At 37.6% G+C, this 25,844-nt stretch overlaps 1 protein-coding gene across 1 annotated transcript in view; it reads left to right on the top strand.

The window, feature by feature from the left end:
• Positions 1–25,844, top strand: part of UBTD2 (ubiquitin domain containing 2) — a 40,047-nt gene that overhangs the window by 10,015 nt on the left and 4,188 nt on the right. The window contains exon 2 of the mRNA XM_039877933.1: positions 14,377–14,613. Within this exon, the coding sequence (XP_039733867.1) occupies positions 14,377–14,613 (237 nt within the window). The remainder of the gene's footprint in view (positions 1–14,376; positions 14,614–25,844) is intronic.

Raw genomic sequence — 25,844 nt, 5'->3', positions numbered from 1 at the left:
AAGACATGGGAGTCAAAACCCTTGAGTTCTAGTTCCACCTTTGCCTTTATATCCGTGACCTTAAATATGTCAGTTGACTTCCTGGTTTCTTTTTTTCTTTTTTCTTTTTCTCATCTGTAAATTAGCATGTTGCATGAGATCAGTAGACTCAGACGTTTTTAACAGTTGAACCTTCTTTTTTAGGTATATCTTGTATTGACCACTAACACATCCGCCTCAATATTTGATTTCCTTTAATTTTGATTATACAGCCACTGAAAAATTAAAATAAATGGTTTAGAGTCATAAAGTTCTGTAGGAGATATTTTTAAATTTGAATCACTATTGATATCATCTATATTTAAAACAAATACTAACATGTCTCGCAGTAACATGCCTTATATTTTCGCTAAACATTGTTCAGTTACTTTTTGCGATGAGAGCATATCTTGAGCAGATGCATCTGAGCTTGCTGTGACATTTACTGGAGCCCAGATATCCGTGTACTGTACTAGTGTGTTCACTGGCACAGTGTTACATGAGTGGACGTGTATATGCTTGTACTAACAGAAGGCACCATGGAGAGCTGTGGTTTTCCCAGGCAGTGACAAATTTCCAAGAAGTTCCTTAAGTTTCACATATGCAGAGAGATGACGAGAGCTTCATTCCAGTGTCTTCACGATCATTTTGATCCTGTAGCACAGGCTAACATGTTTTATGATGGTCTTTATGTTTGAAATTTAACATTTGATATGTGGTACTTTTTATTATTGTTCTTAAAAATGGCAAAAAATATATTTTACAAGATAATTTGAATTATACTAGCGGAACTCTGAAGCAGATGTTTCTTTTGCTTCCTAGAGTTCTTTGGAACCAGTTTTAAAAATCAGGTGACTAGATCCTAAGGAAAACCTTTACCTAACATACATAATTTCATTCAATTTTTTCTACTCAGGATAGGTGTACTGTGTTGGACATAGTATTAGATATTTGGAGTTTAAAGGAATTCCTGAAAGAATAGTACTTTATTAAGAAGTTCATACAATTTAGGGAAATATAATGCTACCCAAATTAATTTTAATGCTAAGAAAACTAAGAGCAAACAAAAGATAAAACGTTAAAAATAGAGGACTCAGCGAGGTGGTGATCGTTGTGGCTGTGTCACTAACTGAAGTCTGGTTACACATCTGGAAGTTTGTTTACTCCTCCCAGTTGATTCGCAGTGTCCGGAAATTAAAAGGTTGGGCAACAAGCCCTCAGGTGGGCTTTCTCCTGCAGGTGGTCTTTTGGCTTCCTGATGCACTCCGTAAGCAAAGGCGTTTCCTTATTTAAGATGAGAACTTTACCTCTCAGCCCATTTGTGGCTGGAAATGCATGTTGGTACTGGGTAGGCCTGCTCTTCCTACTTCTGATATGGCTTCACTTTTTTTCATTTTTATCTTGGGCATAAAATATTTTAGCTCTTTGCCTACAATTGGGGCAGACTTGTGTTTAATCTTTGGAAGTTCGGACAGGAAGTGCATCATGAAAAAGGGGTCGATGGATGAGATCTTGTGTTTGAAAGATTTGTTTTGACTGTGGCTTATGAAGGAGGAACCACCATCAGTTGAGATGCTGAGAAGGATGTGTTAGGTGAGGTCTGGTGTCTGCCGTTTGTTAAAGTCTGACTATTGCTTTCAAAAAATGGACTATATGAAGATGAAACATAGAAGGGATGTCAATAGACGATCTTTGCATCTAGTGAGTAGATTTTGTTTCTTCCCATTTCAGGGCCTTTGAAGCGCTTTACGAAAGACTGATCTCACTTTGAGGTCAGCACTATCCATCCTTTATCTTCCAAACCCCATTCCTCCATATAAAAACTATAAAGAGCATTGTGTTTTTTGGGGAAATTTATTATTCAATTATGCAAATATGACTAACATGTATAACTTTATAACATGTCTTATGAGATATTTAGTAATGCAAATATATTTCACACTTTTCCTTTTTTACTTATTAAAATCTCCCTATATTTGCACAACAAACATACATTGAGTATACCTGCATGGCATACTTGAACCTACATGTAAATACCTCAACAGGGCCTAGCACAGTGGCTTATAAGTAATAGGTACATAATATTTGTTGAATAAGTGGATCTTATTGAAGTCATTAAGTAATGGCTTCAGTCACTTAAGGTTTACAAATACAATTAACAAATATGTGAAAAGAACCATGATTGGGATACGTTTTTTGTTGTACTTTTTGGTTTTTAAAAAAATCTTCACATACTTTTTCTTGATTCTTAGGACCCTTTGACTTTAAGAAAGGCTGATATTAATATTACCATATTACAGGAGAGGAAACTGAGACACAGAAGTTTGGATCTGAATAAGGACTAAAAAGAGTAGCCCAAACTGTCTTCTGTTTTCTCATTCAGTATTCTCTCCACAGATGGCGAGGGCTTTCGGTTGACTTTCCTCTCCTTGCAGCAGGAGTGTGTGTGAGTGTTTTCCTTCACTGCAGTAAACACAGTTGAGTTGAAGTTGATGGAATGCGGTTCTTAGGACTTGTGCCCATACTACAAAATGGAGGTGGCAGCAGTAAAAAATGATGTGGGTAATTGTCTTTGATCTTAGTCAACAAATTATATTACATTTTACAAGATAGAAATTTTGAACTAAGATCTTAATTATCTAGATCAAATGGAAAAAAGTAACCTTGCTCGTCTTCTTTCGTGTCCCTTTACTCAGTTATCTTGCTTTCCATCATTACCTGTGCTGCCTATCCCAGACTGAATGTTTTGATCTGCAAACTCAGTTTATTCAAGCTTGACTTGAATTTAGCAGTTGAAATGTGTAGGGAAACAAGTTCCTCAAAGTACAAGAAAGGAAGACTTTGTCTGATCTGGAGAAAGCTTACTAAAGTTTTTCTAGGCTTGTGCTCTTAAATCACCCTTAGCGAATATTATAAAAGCCATCTGCCTCGAATCAAAGTCATGATTGTCCTGAGGGGCGAGTTGAAGGAGGTTACATGATTGCTATATCCAGCAGTTACAGGATGGGGACTGGAACCCAGAAGTGAATGAGGATAGGTCTGTACTTATAACATCAGCATATGGACCTTTGGAGCCACCTCCTGTTTTTATAGTTGATTAAAGGAGCAGAGACCATCTCTCTCCTGGGGAGTTTCACTCAAAAGGCGGGGGGGGAACCTATGGTGGTCCCATAATATAGTTTCACTGTCATACCTTGTGCTTTTTCTGGCAGTCACCAATACATTTCTGCCACGGACTTCAGTTACCGTGGAGATAATAATTTTAACTTGGTGATTAAAAAGCTTTTGGGCCTTCGATCATTGTTTTGTTGCCAAAAATTAACACAGAAGGCCTATTGAACAAACCCTTATGTGAAATTGGCTTTTGCTGCTCTGGGTTTACGATGGTTACATCATGTCACAGATATTTTTCTCTTCCTAAGTGACTCAGAGTAGTTTAGATGCCCTTTAAATTCTCATAATTTTGAAGTGAAAAAGTGAGATTCGCCACTACTTATAACAAGAAGGACATACTGAAAAGTAGCTTGAGAAACCACAAAATGATACCCAATACTTCTGGAATGAATATTGAATTCTTAAGACACTCCTAAGCTGTAACAAGAGCTCTGAGAATGGGGAGAGGAGAATTGCTTATCTGTTATTGAATGAAATGTGATACTCTTAGAAGCAAGGAGACTTACCTTTTTTTACATTGGATGGATCATGGGGTAGAAAACAGGACCTTGTGCAAGTTTGTATTTTTGTTTTCTACATACTGACACTAAATGTACTGACTGGAAGTTAACGATGTAGGTGCATAGGGCAAGTAAATGACTGAAAAGATAATTTTTTTCTGTACCAGATAATCCTTCAGCATTTTAATAAGGGGATAGTAAATAGGGACAGATCTTGAGTTTCAATGTTAAAGGTAGGTATTTAAATTTGAGTCAAGAATGAATACTGAAAGTCTTAAGTGTAGGAAGTTTCACCATTTGTCAGAGGAGGAAAAGAAATTTTCACATGAAACATTGAGGCAGATTAAAGAAAATTAAAATATAGAGTAAAATTGTTTCCATTGGTAAATCTGATTTAATAAAGTATAAAACACATTAGGAAGTTATTTTTGTAGTAAAATCTTGGGAGGGAGAAATGCTATATAATTTTAATAGATACGAAAGTATTGATTTAATGATACCTTTGCATTTACTCCTGATGGAATCTAAAAGCTACTTAGAACATTGCTAAACTAAATAAGTACCCCATCAGAAATTCAGAATGGAGCACTTGTAAGATAACTTTTTGCTTTCTAGGTAAGAAAAGAGAATAATTAAAGCTTTTGATTCCTATACAAATAACACACACATACTTTTATATATATATTGTGTTCATTATATGTACTGTATATACAACATTTTTACTGTATATACAGACATACAACATATATATACATACACATATATACATATACATATTATATATTCATTATTATTTATAATCTCTTGTTTTATATGAGGACTTAGAACTAAACGTTTTACTATATTTGTGTTCATTTTAAAGCTTTTTAAAAACTGAAAAAGTCAAATAGCCTATTTAAGAAGAAGTAAATCACATTTATCCTGCCATCTAACGTAAACATCCTTTCAGGCTCAGGGTATATGCTTGTGTGTATGAGAGAGTGAACAAAAAAGGGTTCATATGTTCAGAGAAGTGCGAAATGCTTTTCGAGGTCATTGCAGCTATGGCTTCTAGAGCAGTTTGGCTTTAACTGATGTTGTTGCTTTGAGATGTCAAGGGATTGTCATTATTAGCTTTTCATTTTTAGAGGGATGGTCAGTATTTTTTCTAAAATTGACCTGGCCTTCTGTTTTAAAAGTTAGGAATTAGTGGAGTCAACACAACGATGTGAGAGATGCACATTCCATGATTTAATCCGAAGAAATGCAGTGTAAACTAGAGCAAAGGGAATACCTCACTATAATTGGGCAGGTTTCCGAAGGCTATCATGTAGGTACTTTGCAAGAATATAGTATTTCTTACTGTTATTGAGAAGACTTCCTTCTGAGCAGTACAGTTAACCTAAAAGTAAGGTTTTTGTAATGGTGATAATTAACAGATGAAATTTAAAAGGATTAGATGACATCCAAGATATCTCTCTCTTTTCCCATGAGTACAACCCAAAGGCATTGGGTTGTAGTAGTTTTTCTGTTACTTTGCATCAAAACAACCCAAAGGCATTGGGTTTCTAGTAGTTTTTCTATTACTTTGCATCAAATTTCACTTTCTTTATGATTTGGTAGGGAGATAGAGAATTTGAAGTTCGAGTCCCAATTCCGCTCTGCATTCTGTGTCAAAATCTTGGACAGGCCAAAAATACCATTATGTTCTATGGTTTTGTTGAACCTACTCTGATTTCTTTCTTGTTCTTGAAAGCAAGAGAGCTTTGACTGCACTTAGAAGTCCCATTCAAGGAGGAGGACTTGGCAAAGGAACAAAATTTCAAGTAAAATGTGTTTACCTACTTTTTTTTTATCAGGCTCTTAACAAACATTAGAATTTCTCAAGCAGCAGAGACTTCAGATTGAAAAGGGAGGCCACCTTGAATAAAGAGTCGTATGGACCGCTGATATCTTTCTTGAGAAACACTTAGTACTCCTGTGGCAGGGGATTGGGGCTGGCCCCAGCATGCTTTTGGTAATTGGTGTGTGCTATCTGGGAACCACTGTATTGTTGGGGCACTTAGGGTCAGTGCCACCTTGGTATGCCATCCTAAGCATGGGTTCACACCTTTGAAACCAACTGGAGCCTCAAGACCTTACAGATGGGTTGATTATGCAATTTCACTTTGGGAGGGTGGATCAAAGTCTAGGATCATGTCGAAAATTGGTTCTAGTCACTCTTAAAGCCATGAGCAGTGTAGGCCTGGTGGCTAAGAATATGAACCTTGGAGGCAGTCTGGGTTTGAATCCTGGCTGTTTTTAGCTGTATGATCTTTGGGAGATTTTTAAAAATTTTTATTCACTTAACAGACATTTAAGTATTGTTTTTTATGTGCTAGGCACTGTTCTAATTGTGTGAGAAGTATTACCTCATTAAATGTTTGTAATGATCGTATGAAGTAGATTTATTACCATTGTCATTCTCTTCCCCAGCCAGGTACTTTAGCTTTTGAAGTTTGTTTCCTTATTTTATGATGGAGTTACAGAGCAGATTCAGTGAGACATATATAGATACCACTCTGCACAGTGGCTGGACCACAATAAGCATTCCCTGTTGATTATTGATTATTATTTTTCCTGAGAACAGCAACATCTTGTGGCAGAGTGCTCCTTTCTTTACCCATGATGCAACAGTCAGCGTGGTAGGGGTCATTACCTGTGAGGTCTTCTAAATGCTTACAGGGACATTCCTGAAGAATTTTGAGTTTATCAAGGAAAGCCTCAAACGGTCTAACTGTCCAGACGCAAACAGGTGTCCTGGATCTTTGGGGCCAAGTGAGATTTATGTTAATATCATAATATATAATAATATTGCTCCCTCAAACCCGAATCTATATCCCAGGGATTATCAGCAGGCCGCAGGTCTTTTTCTTTTTTAATTTAATGACATTTTTCTAGTCTTATTCAGATTTATCCAGTCGTCCCCAAATATCTGTTATAACATTTTTCCATACCGGGTCCCAGAGTTCATGTTTTGTCTCTTTCAGTATTGAACAGTGGTTCTCATTTTTGCCCACAGAGAATATTTGGTAGTGTCTAAAGATGTTTAAACTTTTTCCTTTATCCTTTCTGTTTCCTAAGAAGCTACTTACAGGCTTAGGTAGATCAAGTTAAATATTTTGGGTTTCTTAAGAATGCTTCGTGTTTGTATGGCATACTTCATTTTGCAGCACACCAGGAGAATAAGTTTGGTCATTCGGTTAAGGTAATGGACGTTAGATATTTACACTGTGATTTCTTTTTGACAGTTAGCAATATATAGGGTGATCGCGATGCTTTAGTATATCTATTAATGATCCTACCTGAATCAGTTAGAGGGTTGTAAAAGAATATCTTTTAAATATGTCATTCTTTTCTAGCTTTATTATTGGCATTCTTCAGTAAGGAAGAGCCTTTCTTCTCTCATCTCCCCCTTTTAGTGTTTATTCAGTATATTAAAATCAATTCCGATCATTATTTTTGGTGCTCTAAACTTGATGCAGATGTTGTCTCCTTCAGAGTGTCTCTTTTGAGCCTTCGAGGTGACCTCACTAGTCTTCTGAGCACTTTCTTGCTCTCTTGGCACAACCAGATGTCCTAGGCCTGCTTTTAATTTTCCCAGCCCTGGTCATAGATAGAACTAGCCGTTTCTCCAAGTGGCCCTAGGACCTATTAGTAGGGAATAGTTTTTCAGAATTAAGATCTGGGAGCTCCGTATGCCCATTGCTATTGAGTTGTCATTGTTTCTAAGCCCTGTCAATCAACAGAGCTATAAAATACTTTTCATCTTAAAATCATGAACTCATACTGATACTTCCACCTCAAAAATAACCTATTTCTTTCTCTATCTTTTTATTTTACATTTGTTTTTCTTATTAAAAATCTTCGTCCCTATTGATGTTAATGTAGTTCCCTATTTGTTTTATCCTACAGTAAACATCAAACGCTTAGAATTACTGTAATTAGTATTCTATGTGAATTCAGCCTACTGAGTGAAGTTTAAGATGTCTTTGCAGTTTTTTGTTCCTTAGAATTTTTCCCACTAAAAAATGAAGTCAGAATATCATGTTCAAAATTAATTTGAAATAATTATTTTCTTTGGTTATTTTAACACTTGATATACAGTTAAGTTCATTCATTTCTGTGTTCAGTCTTAGGATTTGCTTCTTCCTTTTTTGGTTTGATTTTGTTTTGAATATGCAAAACATTTCCAACTTTTCAAAAGTCAAATCTATATGAAAGGCCACATTCAGAAGTCTTGCTTCCATCTCTGTATAGCCCTTGTGGATGCCCGTTTTTATAAGTTTCTGGTTAATCCTTCTAGTGTGCTTTTGATTTTAGATAACCAAAAGTATACAGTTAACTCTTGAACAGCATGCGTTTGAACTGTGAAGGTCAGCTTATACATGGATTTTTTTTTTTTTTCAATAAATAATGTAAATGTATTTTCTCTTCCTTGATTTTCTTAATAATGTCTTCTTTAGCTTAATTGTAAGAAATACAATGCATACAACTTACAAAATATGTGTTAATTGACTTTATGTAATCAGCAAGGCTTCCAGTTAACAGTAGGCTATTTAGTAGTTAAGTTTTGGGGGAGTCAAAGGTCGTGCGCGGATTTTCAACTGCACGGGGGGTTGGTAGCACTAACCTCTACATTGTTCAAGGGTCAACTGCGTACATAAAAATAAATTCTTATTTCTTCTGGGTTTTTACATTTAGATCTTTGATTAGTGTGAAATTTATTCTGGTGTACAGTTTAAATAAAGTATCCACCCAATTTAATCTTTTTCCAAATGACTATCCCATTTTTCTCCAAGGACCTAAGCTACAACCTTTCTCATGTACTAAATGTTTATGTGTATATAGATTTTTTTTGAACTTCATTTCTGTTTGATTGATCTAAATATTCATGTGCCTTACACACTTTTAATTGTAATGGTTTTATGTTTTAATATTTGTAGGACCAACTCCCTTGTTACGCTTCTTTCTCAGGAATCTCTTAACTGTTATTGCTGGTGTTTTTCTAGATATATTTTTAGAATCAGCTCATCTAGCTTCAGAAAGTTTTTAAAAATTTTTTATTGAAATCATTAAATGTAGAGATCAACTTAGGAAGTTGATCTGTTTTGATAATGTTAAAGTCCAAGAGATATCTTCATTTTGATCATGCCTACTTTTACGACTTTCCGGAGTTTAAAATGTTTTTCCTGATATAGGCGTTGAATTCCAAGTGTTTTTTCTGTTGCTATTATAAATGGGACTTTTTCTTTCATTATATTGTTTGGCTCCGTGTTTTATGTATGTAAAGCGGCTTAAATTTTATATCCTGCTACCATATTCATTTCTCCTGTCATTTAATTTTAGCTCTGATTTTCTTGTATTTTCCAGTCATACTATCATATCATCTCCAAAAGATGGTTCTTCTTCTTCCTCCCTGGTTCTTATACTTCCGATTGTTTTGTTCTGCTTGATTGCTGGCTAACATTTTCACTACTGCGGTAAATAGTAGTGGAGATGTTGGGCGTTACCGATTTGTGTGCCCTCCTCCCTGGAACTGCCTATAAATTAAGGAAAGAAAAGGCTCCTATATTCCAAAGAATGTAACTCTGGATGAAGCCATTTCCCCTACCCCACAGAATGAACCATCTGAGAGTTTAATGTAATAATTAAAAGGTACAGTGGCTAGTGTTAGGTGACCGTATTCATAGTCCCAATTTTATATAATGTTGTTCTTCTTAATAAAGTTGTTTTGAGTGGGTGTTCGTGGGATTTAGTTATATGTTTTTGTAACATTTTAAATAAGACTCACCCATTAAGAAAAGTCCTTGGACATATGTTGCAGGTAGGCTTTCCTGTTACCTGTTTGTATGCTCAGGCCGTTGGTAAATAGACTTATATTCTGAGAAACAGGGTCAGGAAGGCATTATGAGATAATTATGTTTTTTTCTCCCTTCAATACTAGCTCAAACAACACTAGAAATTATGTATATGCCTTTAAAATTACACTTTCACTGCTTAATTTTTATAAACTTTAGGATAGAAGCATAGTCAAAGTACTCATTTCTATTTATTATAAAACAGAATTACAGATGCCACATGTAACTTGGGTAATTATGCATACATGTGATCTTTAGTAGCTAATCTGGTATAGATACTGAGCACTTACAAGTTAAAGCTGACAGACCAGAAAACTGCATTACCTCCTCCTGCATTATCATAGGATTCCTCATTGGTGAGCATGGTATCTCCAAAGAAATGAATTGGGTGATAGATTGCATGGGGTTGGGGAGCTGGTGCTGCTGCTCACTGAGTATTCCCTTTGTTCCAGCCAGCTACTACATTGGTTGTAATGAAGCTGGGAAAGATGGATCAGTGCTACTAGAAAAAATTCAACACATGCTTTCTTCTGAGTGAACCTTTGTAATTGATTTGATACGTAGAAGAAAACACATTCCCAGGCAAACATGGAGTACTGGAAGGGAAAGAGAGCTCTGGACTTTGAGTCTTGTCATCTGGGTTCTAATCCCAGCTCTTTTTAATCTCGAGCAAGTCTTTTATCTTTGTTAGGTTTTACTTTTCCTTTCTGTAAAATAATAGGTTGGATTGTACCGTCGTCACCTCTAAATTCTCAGACAATAGAGAAGATGTGAGCATAGTGTAGACTGTTGGCATGTTAATGCTCTTATTTTAGGCATTTTAATTCTAATATCCCTCTTTATTTTGGCAGTCGTTAAGGTAAAGGGAATATATGTATTATGTATGTGTGTATGTATATATAGTACATTCTAAATTTACATGAGAATATCCTTTAGGCTATCCTTAGAACATCCTTTACGAGTATCCTGTAGGCTAGCACAATTTGTTATGGAATGGTTCTGTCGGATCTATTCTTAACTCTTAGAGTGACAGGAAAATTTCCCTTTCATTTTCAGGATCTTAAGACTCTTCTAATACAGGAGCATTATCCCAGTCCTATTTGTTGCTGCTTTAAAGTCTTCAGAATTCTTTGAAACGTTTTGTCCTTTGATGATGATCTCTGTAAATATTCAGTTTTTTCCTTTTGGGCTGTTGTGTTAGGGAAACCGATGCTTTCAGTTTTCAGTCTGTTAAAGCTGTTATTACTTGAGTCATCTCTTGATATTTACCTTATCTGTGTGTTATGTCCTCTTTCTTCATTTGAAGAGTCTGATTACTAAATCAGGGTTTTCAGAGAGGAACCCAAAGCAGGAAAACAACTATAAACCTACTTCATTTTGAAAATCATTGTTTTTCCAATAAAATGTCAAAATAGTTTTTCTGCAAAGTGCATTCAATTGTAGAATAAACATGTTTAAGATTATGTTGCTCTTTAGATCCGAGAAGCAAACCTTTCTTGGCTTTTCCCCATGTTAGAGCTATTTATTTGTCACAGAGCAGGAAGAAGTGTTGAAAGGTTACAAGAAAACATAGGAGTAGATGAATGTGACTGAGGCTTCTGGGAAGAAGGTGAGTTTTTGGCACAGTTTTAAAAGTAAGTGTGGGTTGTTGTTAAAGTATTTTCCGAAGTAACTTAGATTGCTTTTTAAAATTAGATTTCTTTAATCTTTTGTTTCTTATATGTTAAACCATGGAATAAAACTGTTTCCTGTCTTTGAATACATTGTTAGAGCATAGTACTTAGTCCCAGATACATGAGTGATACTGGGCATCTCTTGGTCTCAGGAGTCAGAAGATGTGTGAGACAGATAAATCTGCAAGTTTCAGAGTATAAAATGTAATCTAATTGAGTACACATTTTACATCTATTTCTTCATAATTGAAAACAGTTGACTTAGTGCAAAAATAGCTACTAGGATTTCTGTGTTCAGGTATTTTCAGAAATACGGATTTTGATATCAGCTAAAATCAAAGCACGAGATGTGGTGAGCTAATTTCTAGAAAATATACTCCGATAAATGCACAGGAAGTACATGACAATCATAGAATAATTCTTTTTAAAATGAAGGTTTACTTAATCACTGATTTGTAGTTTTATATACCAGTCATTACTGTAAGTTCTTTATAAATACTATCTTATTACGTTATCATAACAACACTAAATATTTGTTTTCATGGGAGCATAGTTTAAATGCTTTTGCTAAATTTAGTCCATTTTTCCCAGTTCATTTAGTAAAAATAAGTTATTCAATAAACTGCACTTAGTTTCTTTAATAACCTCATTTTGTGGTGAAAATTCTGCACTGCCCAGTGGTTTTACAAAAATAATATTTCATGTTGTAAAGTTTTAAGTATTTTAATAATGGGCATTTGATAGATATTCTGTATTACATATGTTTGTGATACAGGGAAAAATAATAAAGACCTAGACAGCTTACTTCATGTCATAGGCATTTATTTTGTCTTATTTACTTTTGCAAAAAGTAATTACTTTGGAACTTTTGAGAGCATGTAGATTTGAAGGTAGGTGATTATCTCTATATAGCATAATGTATCATCTTATCGTTTTTAATGGGACTTTGTTCTTCTGCCTTCTGCAGATGGAGAGAGATGGAAAAAAGCTACCTCATATTTGTATGGAAGGTGCTCTTTTTCCAAAGTATTTTCTAATTTTATTGTGAGATTTTACTGTTGGGTTCCTTTGTTTGAGGGCCTCTTCCAATTTCTTTGTTTTAAGTACTCATATTGTGGAGACTTTGCCTTGTGATTCTCTCACAGTGATAGAATTATACCAAGTTATCTCTCTCGTACATTTAATATATATGACGCTAGACAGTTCTCTGGAACTGTTCAGGTAGACCCAAAACTATGTTCAAATAGGTGTCTACGTATCATGTCCTGTCTACCACTCCCTGCCCAGTAAACTGAGTGTTGTCCCTGTACTATTTCTGACTCATCTAAAGGTTAATGTAGCAGAAAATGAAATTTACCTTTCATTTTTGCCTTGCTGGTGGAATTAGTAGGGGGTGGACAGTGATTATCTGACATATTCTGAACACGTTTTGGAGAATAATTATCTGCATTCATCTGTATTATTTGGAAGATGCAGTTAAAAGTCATTAGTATAGATTGTGTTTCTTGCATTTGAATTAAACCTGATATGCAGATCTCTAGTGTGGACACTCAGTAAATATTTTTAAATAGGGAGACTTGGGTTTATTTCTAGCTCGGCTACTAAATAGACAGTTTTCTCACTCTGCTATCTATACCCTTTAAGAGCTCAACTGGTTTGCATGTCACTAGGACAAGTTAGCCAAAAAGTACAGTGAGTCAAAATACTGAGTGTTTTAAGAGAAAAACAGCTGGCGGTGGCATGGTGGGCTGCTCTGACGGCGAGAGGATGGGACCCGATGTGCACTTCTTGAGATGAACTGGCCAGATGGGGTGAAGGGAGCACGGGTCTATCCAGGTGTCGAACCAGATACACATCGCAGCGTTAGTTGGTCTCGTCATCTGGGAACGTAGAGATCGCCCAGGGCTGGAATCATTTCATTTTATTTCTGTGATGAAAAGCTCAAATTTTATTTGGCCCTGGGCCAGTGAAGGCGTGGTTAATATCATGGATTCTTTAGAACCATTTTGGGAGTCATTTCTTTTAAATTAGTGTTCTTCCTACAATTAAATATAGAACATTGAATTTTGACGCACACCCTCTCCTTCCCACCTGCTCTGTCATTTACTTCCCACCCACTCTTGCCCAACATTCTATCGAGCTTCGATTTTCTTTTTGCCTATTCTTCCATCTATCAAACTATTTCTTTTCTATGGCACTGTATTAGATGAGAACGGCTCTGTGTGTCAGTATGAGATCAGTGATTATGTGCCAGGTAAGTATCTGGATGCAAAGAAGCCGCATCCGACTTCTAGCTCTACCACTACGTGACATTATCTAAGGAGCCATGCTGTTACTTAGGGCAAAACAGGAGTGGACTCTTGCCCTCTTTTTCCTTCTCCTCCTGGATTGAAAGTAGAGTCAGGTGTTGTGGTTTTCTGCTCCTTGTGGTCGGGAGCTTCTCCCTTGGCCTAGTATCAGGGTCACCTGTTCCAATCCTAGTTTCTCCAAAGAATGAAGCACTGATCCTATCCCTCTCCCGCACCCCTTCCTAAATGAGCTCCTGTTTCAGTTTTAGATAAAGGCATTCATTCACAGTTCCTTGACCAAAATGCAGAGGGAGATGCAAGAGGAAGCCTTCCTATCATCCGGTTTCCTCGAGGGCGGGGCTGGCAGTTAGCTGTTCTCTGGACGCTGCAGAGCGTCTTCAGTCTGGCATTTCTCAGTTCCTACTTTCTAGCTTCATATGTCCAAGGGTCATGAGATTCAAGCTACTGTGGCCATTTGGTTTTTCCTAGTATCTCACCTGTTAAAGTAGCTCTTTTATGGCATTCTTTGACTCTTTTGAAATCCTGTCATCATTGTCTGGTGAAACACATTACTATTTTTCTAGGTAAATTTTTAAATCACCCTTTGGAGAAGTGGAAAAGAACTGTTAACATGTCACTGGAAGTTTCGGATAGAGCCATCTACTGTCTCACGTGTTCTTGGAGTTCTGAAATAGGCTAGGGGAATTTCGGAATGCAAAAATTAGCTAGTAGGCAAACTTCTAGCCATAATTTTGATGAAAATCAAAGAAGAATGACCAGATAATATTTAATACATCTTTTGTAAATTTTGGTCTTGATGTCAGCCTTTTATTTTTCTTCTCAGTTGCTTTAGGTCGTAACCAGCCTTTGAAAAAGGAGAAACCCAAATGGAAAAGCGATTATCCCATGACAGATGGACAATTGCGCAGCAAGAGGGACGAATTTTGGGATACTGCACCAGCTTTTGAAGGCCGTAAAGAGATTTGGGATGCCTTGAAGGCTGCAGCACATGCTTTTGAGAGCAATGATCATGAACTGGCACAAGCAATCATTGATGGTGCAAACATAACATTACCACATGGTAGGTGGTCCTCGAGGACAAAGGGGAACGCTATCAGCTCGTTTCTAATGGCAAGAAACCAAATGGGAAATGTTCATTTTTGTTGCTCTGCATTATTCTACCTCTTTTTCTTTTTAATGTAGCAAAGAGGAACATTTCCCTTTGCTTCTTTCTATAGCTTTCAGCTGGAGATGGGTTTACTTTGTATGTCTGTATTTTATTATGTTTTTAAAATATTTTTAATCTCAAGAAAGAGAGCTCTTGTTAACCTGTGTTTTCTAATTTCTGTATAACCTAGTTCTCCGTTAAGGTTCCTCCCCATTCTTTTAGAGCTTCTACTTCACTGGTTCCTCCCAGCACTAGAGAGGTGGTCCCCAATTTAGATCTCAGAAGCTGTAGAGACTCAGTGGATGCCCCTTCAGTTGTTATACTTTCCCATCAAGCCCATTTTTAGCTTAACGAACAAACCTAAACTCAGGAGTGAGTCTCAAGGGTTCTTAAGGCCAGTTTTCTGATCGTAGCCTTGAGCGTTATTAGAAGCCTCTCTCCTTTGCTTAGGTATGTGACCCTGCAGACCACCGTACGCTTTGACTGTTTCCAGGGAGACGTGTATGCTGGACCCATGCACGTCCTCCAGCTTGGTCTCCTTATTAGACACACATACAAAATTTTCATGCTATACTGAGATTTAGGTGTTAACTTTATATTCTTTGTTCTTGTGGTTACTGTATTTATAAATTTATTTTTCTCTTCAATTTTTCAAGCTAATATTTTTCTCAGTTGTCTTGTTAGCCCCCTATATATTCACCTGTGTGCATTCATTGTTTTCTATTCATTATCATACCTTCATTGTTTCTTTTTCAGTCTGTCACATTTTCAGAGGAATAGTGCTTTTCACTGTTTAATCATCTGCTTTATGTCTTTTGACTCTTTTTCAAATAAAAGTCAATTTTCCAATCTCTATTAATTTTCAGAATTAACTGTGCTTCCAAGAAACTTTTTAAAAAATATATTTCATAGCTGTCTTGTTCTTTATTATGAAAGCTTATTAGCATGGCTTTTGTTAGTATATATTGAACCCCCACCGTATATAGATCACTTTTTCTACACAAGTATAAAAAGGATCCCTTCCACACTAAAAAATGTGTAACGGAATCCTATTTCGGTATGACTCTAGACCCTGTTTTCATGGATAGTCTCTGAATGCTTTACCTCTCATATGATTGGGGTGGACATCATCCTGCTCCATTACCTTTTTTCGGTTCTATAATTTGTCTCCAAATACTAACTTTGTATAATATAAAGGGAAGGGCCTTCCTTTACAAATAGTTTTATCATCCTCTTTTTAGTATATGTGCTGCTGAAACGAGCATTATCATCCTCTTTTTAATGCCTAGATCCTGTATTTTTTAAAGCAGAATATATGTGTGTAGACCTGCACTTGGGAGTGGGGGTCGGGGGGGAGCAGAAGAGTCGTTGATCTGAGATTGTCTTATTTAGAAGCCTGAGGTCCAGAACCTTGCAACTTTGTCTTCATTACTTTCTACTTACCATAGTTACCTATAGGAATGTCTGGTTGTGTTGTAAATTGTGGCCTCGTTTACAAGTTCATGTAGGCAAAGTAGCTGTTTCATGGAAGGCGGAGTCCATGCATTTCCTACTGGATGTGGGCTCAGATTTCCAAAGACTCCAGCCCCTCATTTCTGCTTATCTTTGTGACCTGCCAAGGAAAGTAACGTTGGTGGCAGCCCCACCAGCTCACAGGTTAGGGAGACTTACTCTTGGAAATTTGAGAGCTTTGGATAATCTTCTGCTTCCCTTCCATGTTTTTTTTTCCCTGCTTTTACTTTTATTAGCATTTATTTAATGCTAAATTTACTTCCAGGTCATAAGTTTTTCTTTCTTCAGTTTCTTCTGGGAGATCTTATTCTGTGCAAGCTCTTCTTCTGGTTTAGGAAAAGTCTGCTCTTTTTCAGAGAGGATCATCTCAGTGTGGCAGGGAGAACTCATGTAGGGGGTTCGTCCGCCCATGAGCTCTGTAAGTTCTGTGCTGCGTCTTGGGGGTTTCGTTCACCTGGATGTGACCAGAGAATGTACATCTAAACCTTAAGTCCAGCATTACTCTCTATTTTTAAGCATGTGTAGCAGAAATTCAGCACTCTCTTTAGGCCACCAACCCTGCGTCCAGCCCTATCGTTTGTCCTGGGCACACCTACCAACTGCACCATTGTAAGAGCGGACTGGCACACATTGCTTCTGTAAAGTGACAGATACTTGGTGGCGTTTTGGATATGCATACCCTTGATGACCTGGGCAGTTTCACAAGCGTTCTTAAAGTGAACGCAAAGATTTGAACCTCTTGATTTGCATAATTTTGCGGGATTTTCTGGGTCAAGTGAATAGCGAACCATTTTCGGAGGTCACCTCAGGCCGCTTACGGGAAGAGTCTCCTTCTGTGTTTAAGGACTATTTTCTGCATTAGCGTGAAACACGTCTGAGCTTTCATCTTTCAAAGCTCTATAATCATTTTCTGGGTATTAATATTATTGTTATTGGGTCTCTTGATTGAATTCTCTTGTTCACACCTGAAACTTATCAATAGTATTTCTTAGGTGGACTTTTGAATTGTGTTCTATATCTACTCTAACTTAACTATTTAGTTATGTGCTTTTACCCACACCTACTCAGTGATCTTGATCCCTTCCATCTTTTCGGTGTAATTACATATCTGAAATTTTACTTGGGACACATTTTGTGTTACTCTCTAAACATCCCAAAGTACTTAACTATTTTTAGTTTAAAATGTTGCATAGACTTTAGCGGTGGTTTAGCTCAGGCTTTCATATCAGACCTAGCCTTACTTCCTGCCTCTACCGTATTTCTTACAGCTATGTGACTTTAGGCAAATCACTTATAAGCCTCAGTTCTCTCATCTGTAAAATATGGATTATAACCGCCTACCTTATAGGGTGGTTGTATGTATTAAATGTGATAATAACACATGTAAATTGCTTATCATAGTCCAAAAACAATAAATAGTGCTGATGATTATATGTCTTGAATTCTGACATTAACAAGTAAATTCCTTGCACCAAAATCTTTAATTATAAATTTTGATCATTTCTTGGATGTATTGTCTACTGGTAACATCCTTGGCTTTTAGGGGACTCTGCCTCGGGCATATGCCTAATGGAGTTTTGAGACTGTGTTGATTCAATGTCAACAGTAGTAGTAGATTTATTAATAGACATCAGAACAGTGAGGACATAGTTTAGCATCACTCCCATACCTGATCCATCCTTAACCTCTTTATCTACATCTGTCAGCATTATCCATAAGAGGATTGAATTGATCATAGATTTACAATCTGAAGAGATCCTGGGATGTATATTCCTTTCTAAGCTTTCTTCAGTCAAGTGTCCTTTCTTGTTTTCATCTCATCCTCTTCCTATAATCTTTTTATTATCTCAACCTTATTTATATTATCTTCACTAATATACATACTATAAAAAGCTCTTTAAAGTTTGAAGACTCTGAAAATGTCTTTGTGTTTGTATATGTCTTGTACTATCTGTGTCATCTGTTATTTTAGATCATGTGCTCAAAATAAGTAAGAATTATGTCCTTTTTGGTTTAAATCGTATTTAGTATCAGTGTGACATACACAAAAATTATGTATTTGTCAATGGCCGTTTTGCCTATGTGATGATAAAGGAAACAACCAAAACACCCCTTTCCCCGTGTTTCCTCCTCCTTTTCTTTTTTTTATAGTGGTTCCATTGATAATTATGTTTTTGTCTCAGTTCCAGTCATGAGGTCATACTCATTATAGTCCTGCCTTGTCCAAGCACAAAATAATTGTGTACTTTTTAATTATCTCCCTCAATGACTATCAATAATAATTCTTTAGTTCATTATTCTCAAATGGCAATAGGGATTAAGAGCGAAGTTGGTGTCATAACTACCTAGTAATTTCATACATGTGCATATATTTTCACTTTGGAAAAAGCTTCCTGGATGATTTTATTGGATATCTGGTACCGCTTTTGCACAGCCTCCCTGTCCTAGAAGAGCTTTATTTTTCATGATTTACACAGCATTTTTTTACTCATGGTCTTAAATTTCTTAAAGAACTTATTTCCTTTTTCTATGATTGTTATTTTGCCATTACCTAAAAATCCTTAAAAAAATTCCTAAATATGTTTTCCCAGTGACACCAGGTTATAGATGAAGACTTGCCCAAATTAGCATGAACAGGGTAAAAAAAAGTGGTAGTTATTTTCAGTTTCACAGAGTTTGGTTCATGGTAACTGTTTCAGTAATTTTCAGTTAAAACTTGTTGAAACCCAGTATCTGTTTTATCTTTTAAAGATGCAGATTTAATCCTTTTTAGAATTACTACATAGAAGATAAAAAAGATTTTAAAAATTGTCTGCTCCCTTTACCTACCTTCTAATTTTTAAGAAGTGTTGTTCTTATTCCTTTAGCATCTACAATTAATGTGTTTTCCATCTCCCTGCAATTCAAATGTAAAAGCCGCCCCCTCTTATCCTTCCTCGTATAGGAGGAGTAGCTGCTCGCTATTACTTACTTTTCTCATACTTGAAGACTTAACTCCAACATTATTCTGTTTACTTCTTGTGGGTAAACACTGGCGGTTCATCATTTGGGCTTTTCAAGGCCTGTTTCTTTTGTCCCTTTTCATGCTGAGGAATACGGGAGGTAGAAAAAGGTAATTATTAAAAACTCAACATTTTTTTTAATCACCTTCAAAATATAGGTGGAATAGGCATTGCCCAGAATTCCTCCCCACTTTTCTTCCTGGTCTTATCTCAAAATATCAAATGTGACTAAATTAAACTATGTTAATTTAAGATTTTAAAAACGAAGGGACTTATAAATAGCATAAATAGGGCATTTTTATGTATAAGGGAGCCAACATGATGAAAGAACACTTAAGTTGGACTGAGAATCAAAAATAATAAGATACTAATAATTCATGTTTGAATAGATGTTATTTAATTCTCATGCCTGTAATAATGAGCTCCAACAGCCCCCCTTTGAAACAGATGAAAAAACTGAAGCACAGAGAGATTACGTCATTTTTCTAAGGTGTAAGTCATGGAATCGGGATTTTGAACTGAAGTCCTGAATCTAACGAAAGCAGCTTAAACATTTCATGTTTGTTTTCTGTGAAGTGACTGCACAAGTAATCTTCAAGGTTAATTTTATGTCTAATGTTAATTTTAGGTCCCTCCCACACTATATAGCAGGGGTTCCCAGCCCCCAGGCCGGTACCAGTTGGTGGCCTGGTAGGAACCAGGCCGCATAGCAGGAGGTGAGCGGCGGGTGAGGGAGCGAAGCTTCATCTGTATCTGCAGCCGCTCCCCAGCGCCAGCATCACCGCCTCAGCTCCGCCTCAGATCATCAGGCATTAGTTAGATTTCATAGGAGCACCCTGGTGCCACAAAGGTTGGGGACCGCTGCTATATAGAATATAGAATATTGTTGACCCTTGAACAACATAGGTTCGAACTGCACAGGTGCATTTATATATAGATTTTTTTCAATAAATACTTTAAATGTATTTTCATTTGTGATTTTCTTAACATTTTCTTTAGTTTATTGTAAGAAACTAGTATATAGTACATATGACATGTAAAATATGTGTTAATAGACTATGTCAACAGTAAGCTATTAGTAAAACTTTTGAGGTGTCAAATAACGTGGATTTTTGACTGCATGGCGGTGTGGGGTGAGGGGATTGGTGCCCCTAACCTCCACGTTGTCCAAGGGTCAACTGTACTTTAAAATGATATATCTTTTGTTAATACTAAAGAGAAACAAGGATTCTCTGAGACAGGTATAGGCAGGAAATGCATTTGTATAGGCCTTGTTTCTGTTTCCCTCAGGTGTGTTAGAGGGCCTATGAAGAAGCAGGCCATGAATTCTGGTTTCTTTAAAGGTCCCTATAAAAATTTGTCATTTGATAATTGGTAAATTAACTCATGAACGTAAAGCTTAGGAACGAAAGATGAAGATGTATTTCACATACATGGTAGACAGGATTTTCACCAGACTGTTGTATTTAAACATGAAACTGAGCCTTAGCAAAGGATCTGGTGACTGAGTAATCATAAATTAATTATTATATCTTTTTCCTCTCCCCAAAGAAACAAAAGTGATTTGAGATTATAAAATGTGAAGTTATCCACTCCTCTGCTGCCGTCACCGTTTTTCTTCAGTTGGAGGAACAAAGGCCCTGAAATAGCTGAGGTGGGGGCCGCCCCTGAGTCACAGGCTGGTCTCTGCAGAAGGCCTCCTTCCTCTGCCTCTGGGCGCGGGGGCTGGAGGGAGAGCAGGGCTTCTGACCTGGTCCCAGGAGGTATGTTCCACCCCCTTCTGTAAAGCCAGGTCAGCTTTAAATAAACCACCGTGTCCAAGTGCTTCTGGTCTGTTCCTCTGTCCCTTTTAAAGAGCTGGAATTAAAGATCAGTGTCCCCTTAGAAATGTGGCAAAATGTTTCCTAAGCTCTTAATCATGGTCTAACCGTCATATGACTGTAGCAGTACACACAAGCTAAGCCGCTTCGTACCTCCGCTTGCTGGAGGAGACGGCCAGTTTTGTGCTTTTGAATGCTAGTCTTAACGGCCAATTTGGTGGAACTAGAGAGCTAAACTTTCTTCTCCTAAAGCTTGACGACCAGATAGAAGCCTCATATCGTTCCCAGCAAAGCGTTTGCATGAGAGAGTCTGTACTTTGTTCATCCTGAAAGACTGCTCATGAGATCAGGATGAAGGGTACTTATGGCCCTTGGGACGTTATTGTTATTCAGGTTCGTAGAGAATCCCATGAAGCAGAATGCAGCGGCCTCAGACTTTACGCAACTTTGATCCTTTGTGATATTCCTAGTGGCGAGCTCTCCCGCATGAGCCTGGTTCTGAGGTTTAAAACTTGTGGGACAAGGGAAGCGACATTATTGAGGATTTTTGCTGTATTTATTATATATTAGGCAATTTTGCATGTGTATTCTTATGTAATCCTTAGAAAAACTTTCTGAGGTAGATACTGTAATCCTCAAGGAAACAGAGTGAATTTGTCCAAAATTAGGATCTAAATTACAGTCTGGGCGTGATTGACTCCAAAGCCACCGCTCCTTCCCACAGTCACTGCTCCTCCAGTCGCTGTTCTTCCATCAGGGGTTGTCTGAATGACAGGTCTAACCTCTCTTCCGCTCCTTCCATTCTTTTTTTTGTGTTCTTGTCTTTTTTAACTGTGTCCAACTCAGTGTGCTTAGGCCTTCTTTTCTTCTGCCATAGGAGAAAGAGTTCATGCCTTCTGGGTCAGTTAGAAAAGAAAGTCAGGAATAAAGGTGACATTTCCATAGGCTTTGGAAGAAACCCTCAATGTGACAAAAGCCTTACGGTTCCAGGACGCTACTCGCTTAATTTTGGGAAGGCAGTTTTCAATACGAGATTGCCCATGTATTTTAAATACTAAAATTTTCATCTGTATTGAGATATACTGAAGTATGCAAAACAGCATGTATTTGAAGTGTGCATTGGATCAACTTTGACATGTGTAATTTGTGAAACCACCACAATATTTTCATATCCCCAGAAGCTTTCTTAAGCAAAAATTGGTTTTTAACTTCTACAAATTTGTTCATGGAGCTGTACAAATCTCATGTGGTGAAAATTTTAAAAGACTGAGCTGTACTCTTATAGGACTGAACAGAGAAATAAGGGGTGAGGCCTTTGAATCCGCAAAAAGCAATTTTTCTTTTTAACTTGAAAGAATGCTTGAGAAAGAGTAAAGTGTTAGACTTTCTGGCATTTAGTAAAGGTATTTTTATTATTTGGCATGTAATTTAGTTTTATCTTTATACTCTTGTAAAGTATTTTGCAGCCTAATTAAAAAGAGCCATATAAAACAGTTGACCAAGGAAAATAGAACCTCTGAGCCAGCCAGTCATATAGACAGAAGATAAATAAAAGCAACTGCAGGAAGTTATGTATGAAACCAGAACAGAAGGTGGAGTCTTGGCAGCTTTCTCCCTACCTTGGGGAGCGTTCAGGGCTTCCTGCCCTGGGAGGCGGTGCCCTGGCAGTCATCTGTCCCGGTGGCCATCTGTCTCTGCCGGGTCTCAAGGTCTACGGTGGGTCTGTGAGAAGTAGGGAAAAAAAAGCCAAGAGAGTGTCCTTCCACTGGGGATGTTTGGTGAGCAGTGTGAGCAGGCCTGGCTAGGATGCCTTTAGAGCTAGTGAAGACTCGCTGAATGAACTCTGATGCTCCCTGAGTGGCCGGTGGGGATGACCGAAACCTTTTATAAATTGCGAATGAAAACTCAGAGGAAAGTGATTTTGGAAAGGTGGAAAAATCCCCACGTTACCATCTTTTAGAGTCGTTCCTTTCCCTTTGTGCTTAAAATCAGGGTTTCATTAAAGCAAAACTCTCCATCTTTAAACTCGCCCTGTTTTTTGCACATTCTTCATAAATATCGTAGACGAAACAATAACAGTAGCATGTCCATTTGTCATTACATGTGGTGGCCTCACAGCACTGAAGCTTCTCTTAGTCACCATTTTCTTTTGCCTCATCTTCCAGGTCCCCTTTCTTTGACCTGTTGCTGACATCACTGGCAAATATGTTGTTGGGCTGCATTTGGACTGTTGCTTGTTTGCTCCTTGTCATTCATATTTGGTTTATCATTCCTCTTGTATTTGTCATCTGCCTTTTTTAATTTTCCAATCGCATTTCCTCCTTTTCATTAACCATATCACTCACCCGGGAGCCAAGCTCTGTAGTCTCATCCCTCTGTTATACATTTACTTCTTCAGGACTCAGACTATTTCACTCTGTCACTTACCGTCTGTGACCCTGGACAAGTTACTTCTTTCTGCTCCGATTTTCCCATTTATAAAAGGAGTATAAAGACTTAACTTATAGGGCTGTTGCGAGGATTAAATGTTAATGTATGTAAAGTGCTTAGACAGCTGCAGCTAGTAATCTCTTCTTTTTCAGTTTTATTAAGATATAATTGACTTGTATCACTCTGTAAGTTTAAGGTGTACAGCGTGATGGTCTGACTTACATACATTGTGAAATGGTTATCACAAGAAGCTTATTTAACACCCATCATCTCATACAGATTCAGTAGTCAGCGCTCTTAAGTGTTTGCTTTTATGTTTAAACTTCTTCATTTGAAATTATTCCTCTACAAACTGCTTTTACCCTTTTCCCAGGACTATGCTTCTTCAGTTACCCGCAGATAATTCAACCGAGGTTACCTCACAACCTGACACAGGTGACAGTAAGCAAAGACTAGTAACTTCAGTTCTCTGTCACTCATTGTTATTTAGGTGATTCTTTCTTTTTTGTTTTCCATCACGCATAACCTATCATTAGGTCCTGCCAGTTACCATTGATCCCCTCAGGTCCATCTCCTTCCATTGCCATAGTCAGGCAAACATTTGAGCAGGTCCCCTGATACCTAGTCAGTCATTCTCTCTTCACACAGATGATAAAATCATCTCCAGGCTTTGTCTTGTTCATTAACATAACCTTATTTCTTGGAACATTGCTTGGCACGTGATGGGCCCTCAGTATTTACTGGACGTGCGACTCGTGCACCTGCATCGGCTGCCTCTGGTCAGCTCTCGTCGTGTTCAGCCTCAGCTCCTGAACTCTGCTGTCAGGTTCTCACTATTGCTGTCTAGTTAGCAATTTTACATCATCGAATCTATGTTCCCCCTCAACAAAGCCACTTGCTGTTCTCTACTCAGGTTGTACTCGTTCTCATTTCCTTATCATTCATATTTCTTGGGATGTCTTTCATTTGTGTTCTGTGTCATGCCCAGAACACACGATTTCTACAGAACTTCTCCTTGACTGTACCAGCTCTAGTCACGTGTGTGATACCTCAGCTTCTACATTTGATTTTTAGCATATCAAATTTGTACTTAAATCTTCGGTGGGTCTGTTGTGTCTGCTCACCTTGATTTTCATTTCCTGGGGCTCAAGGACAACCTCCCCTCAGTGCCAGTGATATGCCCTGTACGATTCTAGGTGTTTAATAAATGTTCGTGCAGCGATTCTGTGGAATGTGAGGATTGTTTCCTGGAGATCTTTGTGAAGTCCTAAAGAGGTGGTGTGATGGAGGTCACTATCAGTGGAGCAGTTTTTTCTTTAATAAAGAGATATGGAGCCAGTAGATAGTAGGAAGTTGGGAGTATATTATTAAAAAGAGGTTGGGCCTACAAAGGAGCCATTCCGCTCTGAATATATAATTCTGGAGTATATTCAGCTATGGGCTATGTTGTAAGCAGAGCTCATTTTTATTGATACCTTATGTTCCCAGATATTTAAAACTATAGCCCAAAAATGTAATTAAATCATGCTTCATGGTCTGGATTTTTTCCCTGTTTAATTTTTACTTTAAAACTAGAGCATATTTATAACTCAGATTATAATTCGACAGGCAGAAGTAAGGATGAGTACATAAACCAGAAAACTTTGTTAAATGAAATATGAGAGCTTCTAAGTAATACGGATGCTGGATAGCTTATTTCCAGCATTATAGATAGATGGGAGCTCTACCTGAGCTGGAATAAGAAGATAAGCTGTCTGGCTGTACCTGTTCCTTGGAGTTTTTATTCTCACCCATTTGAGATGTGAAAACTGAACCCCTGCCTTGCTGGGCTGAAGGGCAGAAGGAAAGAGTAGGCTTTTCATTGTGCTGGAGGAGTGAGCATTCAGATCTAGGAAGAGCCCAGTGCCTATTAGATTGTATGTGCGTGTTGAGATTGGCATGCACTACTGTGTGAGCACAGTGCACAGACTGCCGTGACACCTCACCCTGGTTTCTAGCGAGCCTACGCGTGTAAAGACACCTTTCTGCCTGCACTTGGACTGCTATGGTTTGCAGTCCTGCTGTTTTCTGTCACGGTACATGAAAATGAAGAAGCATCTGTGTGACCTGGACACCACTTTAGAGGTCAATTTGACCCTGCCTCATTTTGCTGATTGAGAAGGGTATTTCAGATTAAAGAATCTTGCTTAAGGCTGTACAGCTAGTTAATAACAAGATTTGGAATTTCATCTTGGTTTCCTGATTCCAAAAGTAATGATTTGGAATGAGGCCTCTCTAAGAGAATGGTTTTCTAGCAGCACAGTTATGTAAGTATGCTCTCAAACCTGTCAGCCTGCCGTGGCCCCCGGTCTTTGGGATATGTATCTGAAGATGTCTTTAG

The sequence above is a fragment of the Pteropus medius genome, unplaced genomic scaffold, assembly GCF_902729225.1.
Source record: "Pteropus medius unplaced genomic scaffold, Ma_sr-lr_union100, whole genome shotgun sequence".
Taxonomy (NCBI): domain Eukaryota; kingdom Metazoa; phylum Chordata; class Mammalia; order Chiroptera; family Pteropodidae; genus Pteropus; species Pteropus medius.
This window is presented reverse-complemented; position numbering and strand designations above follow the sequence as displayed.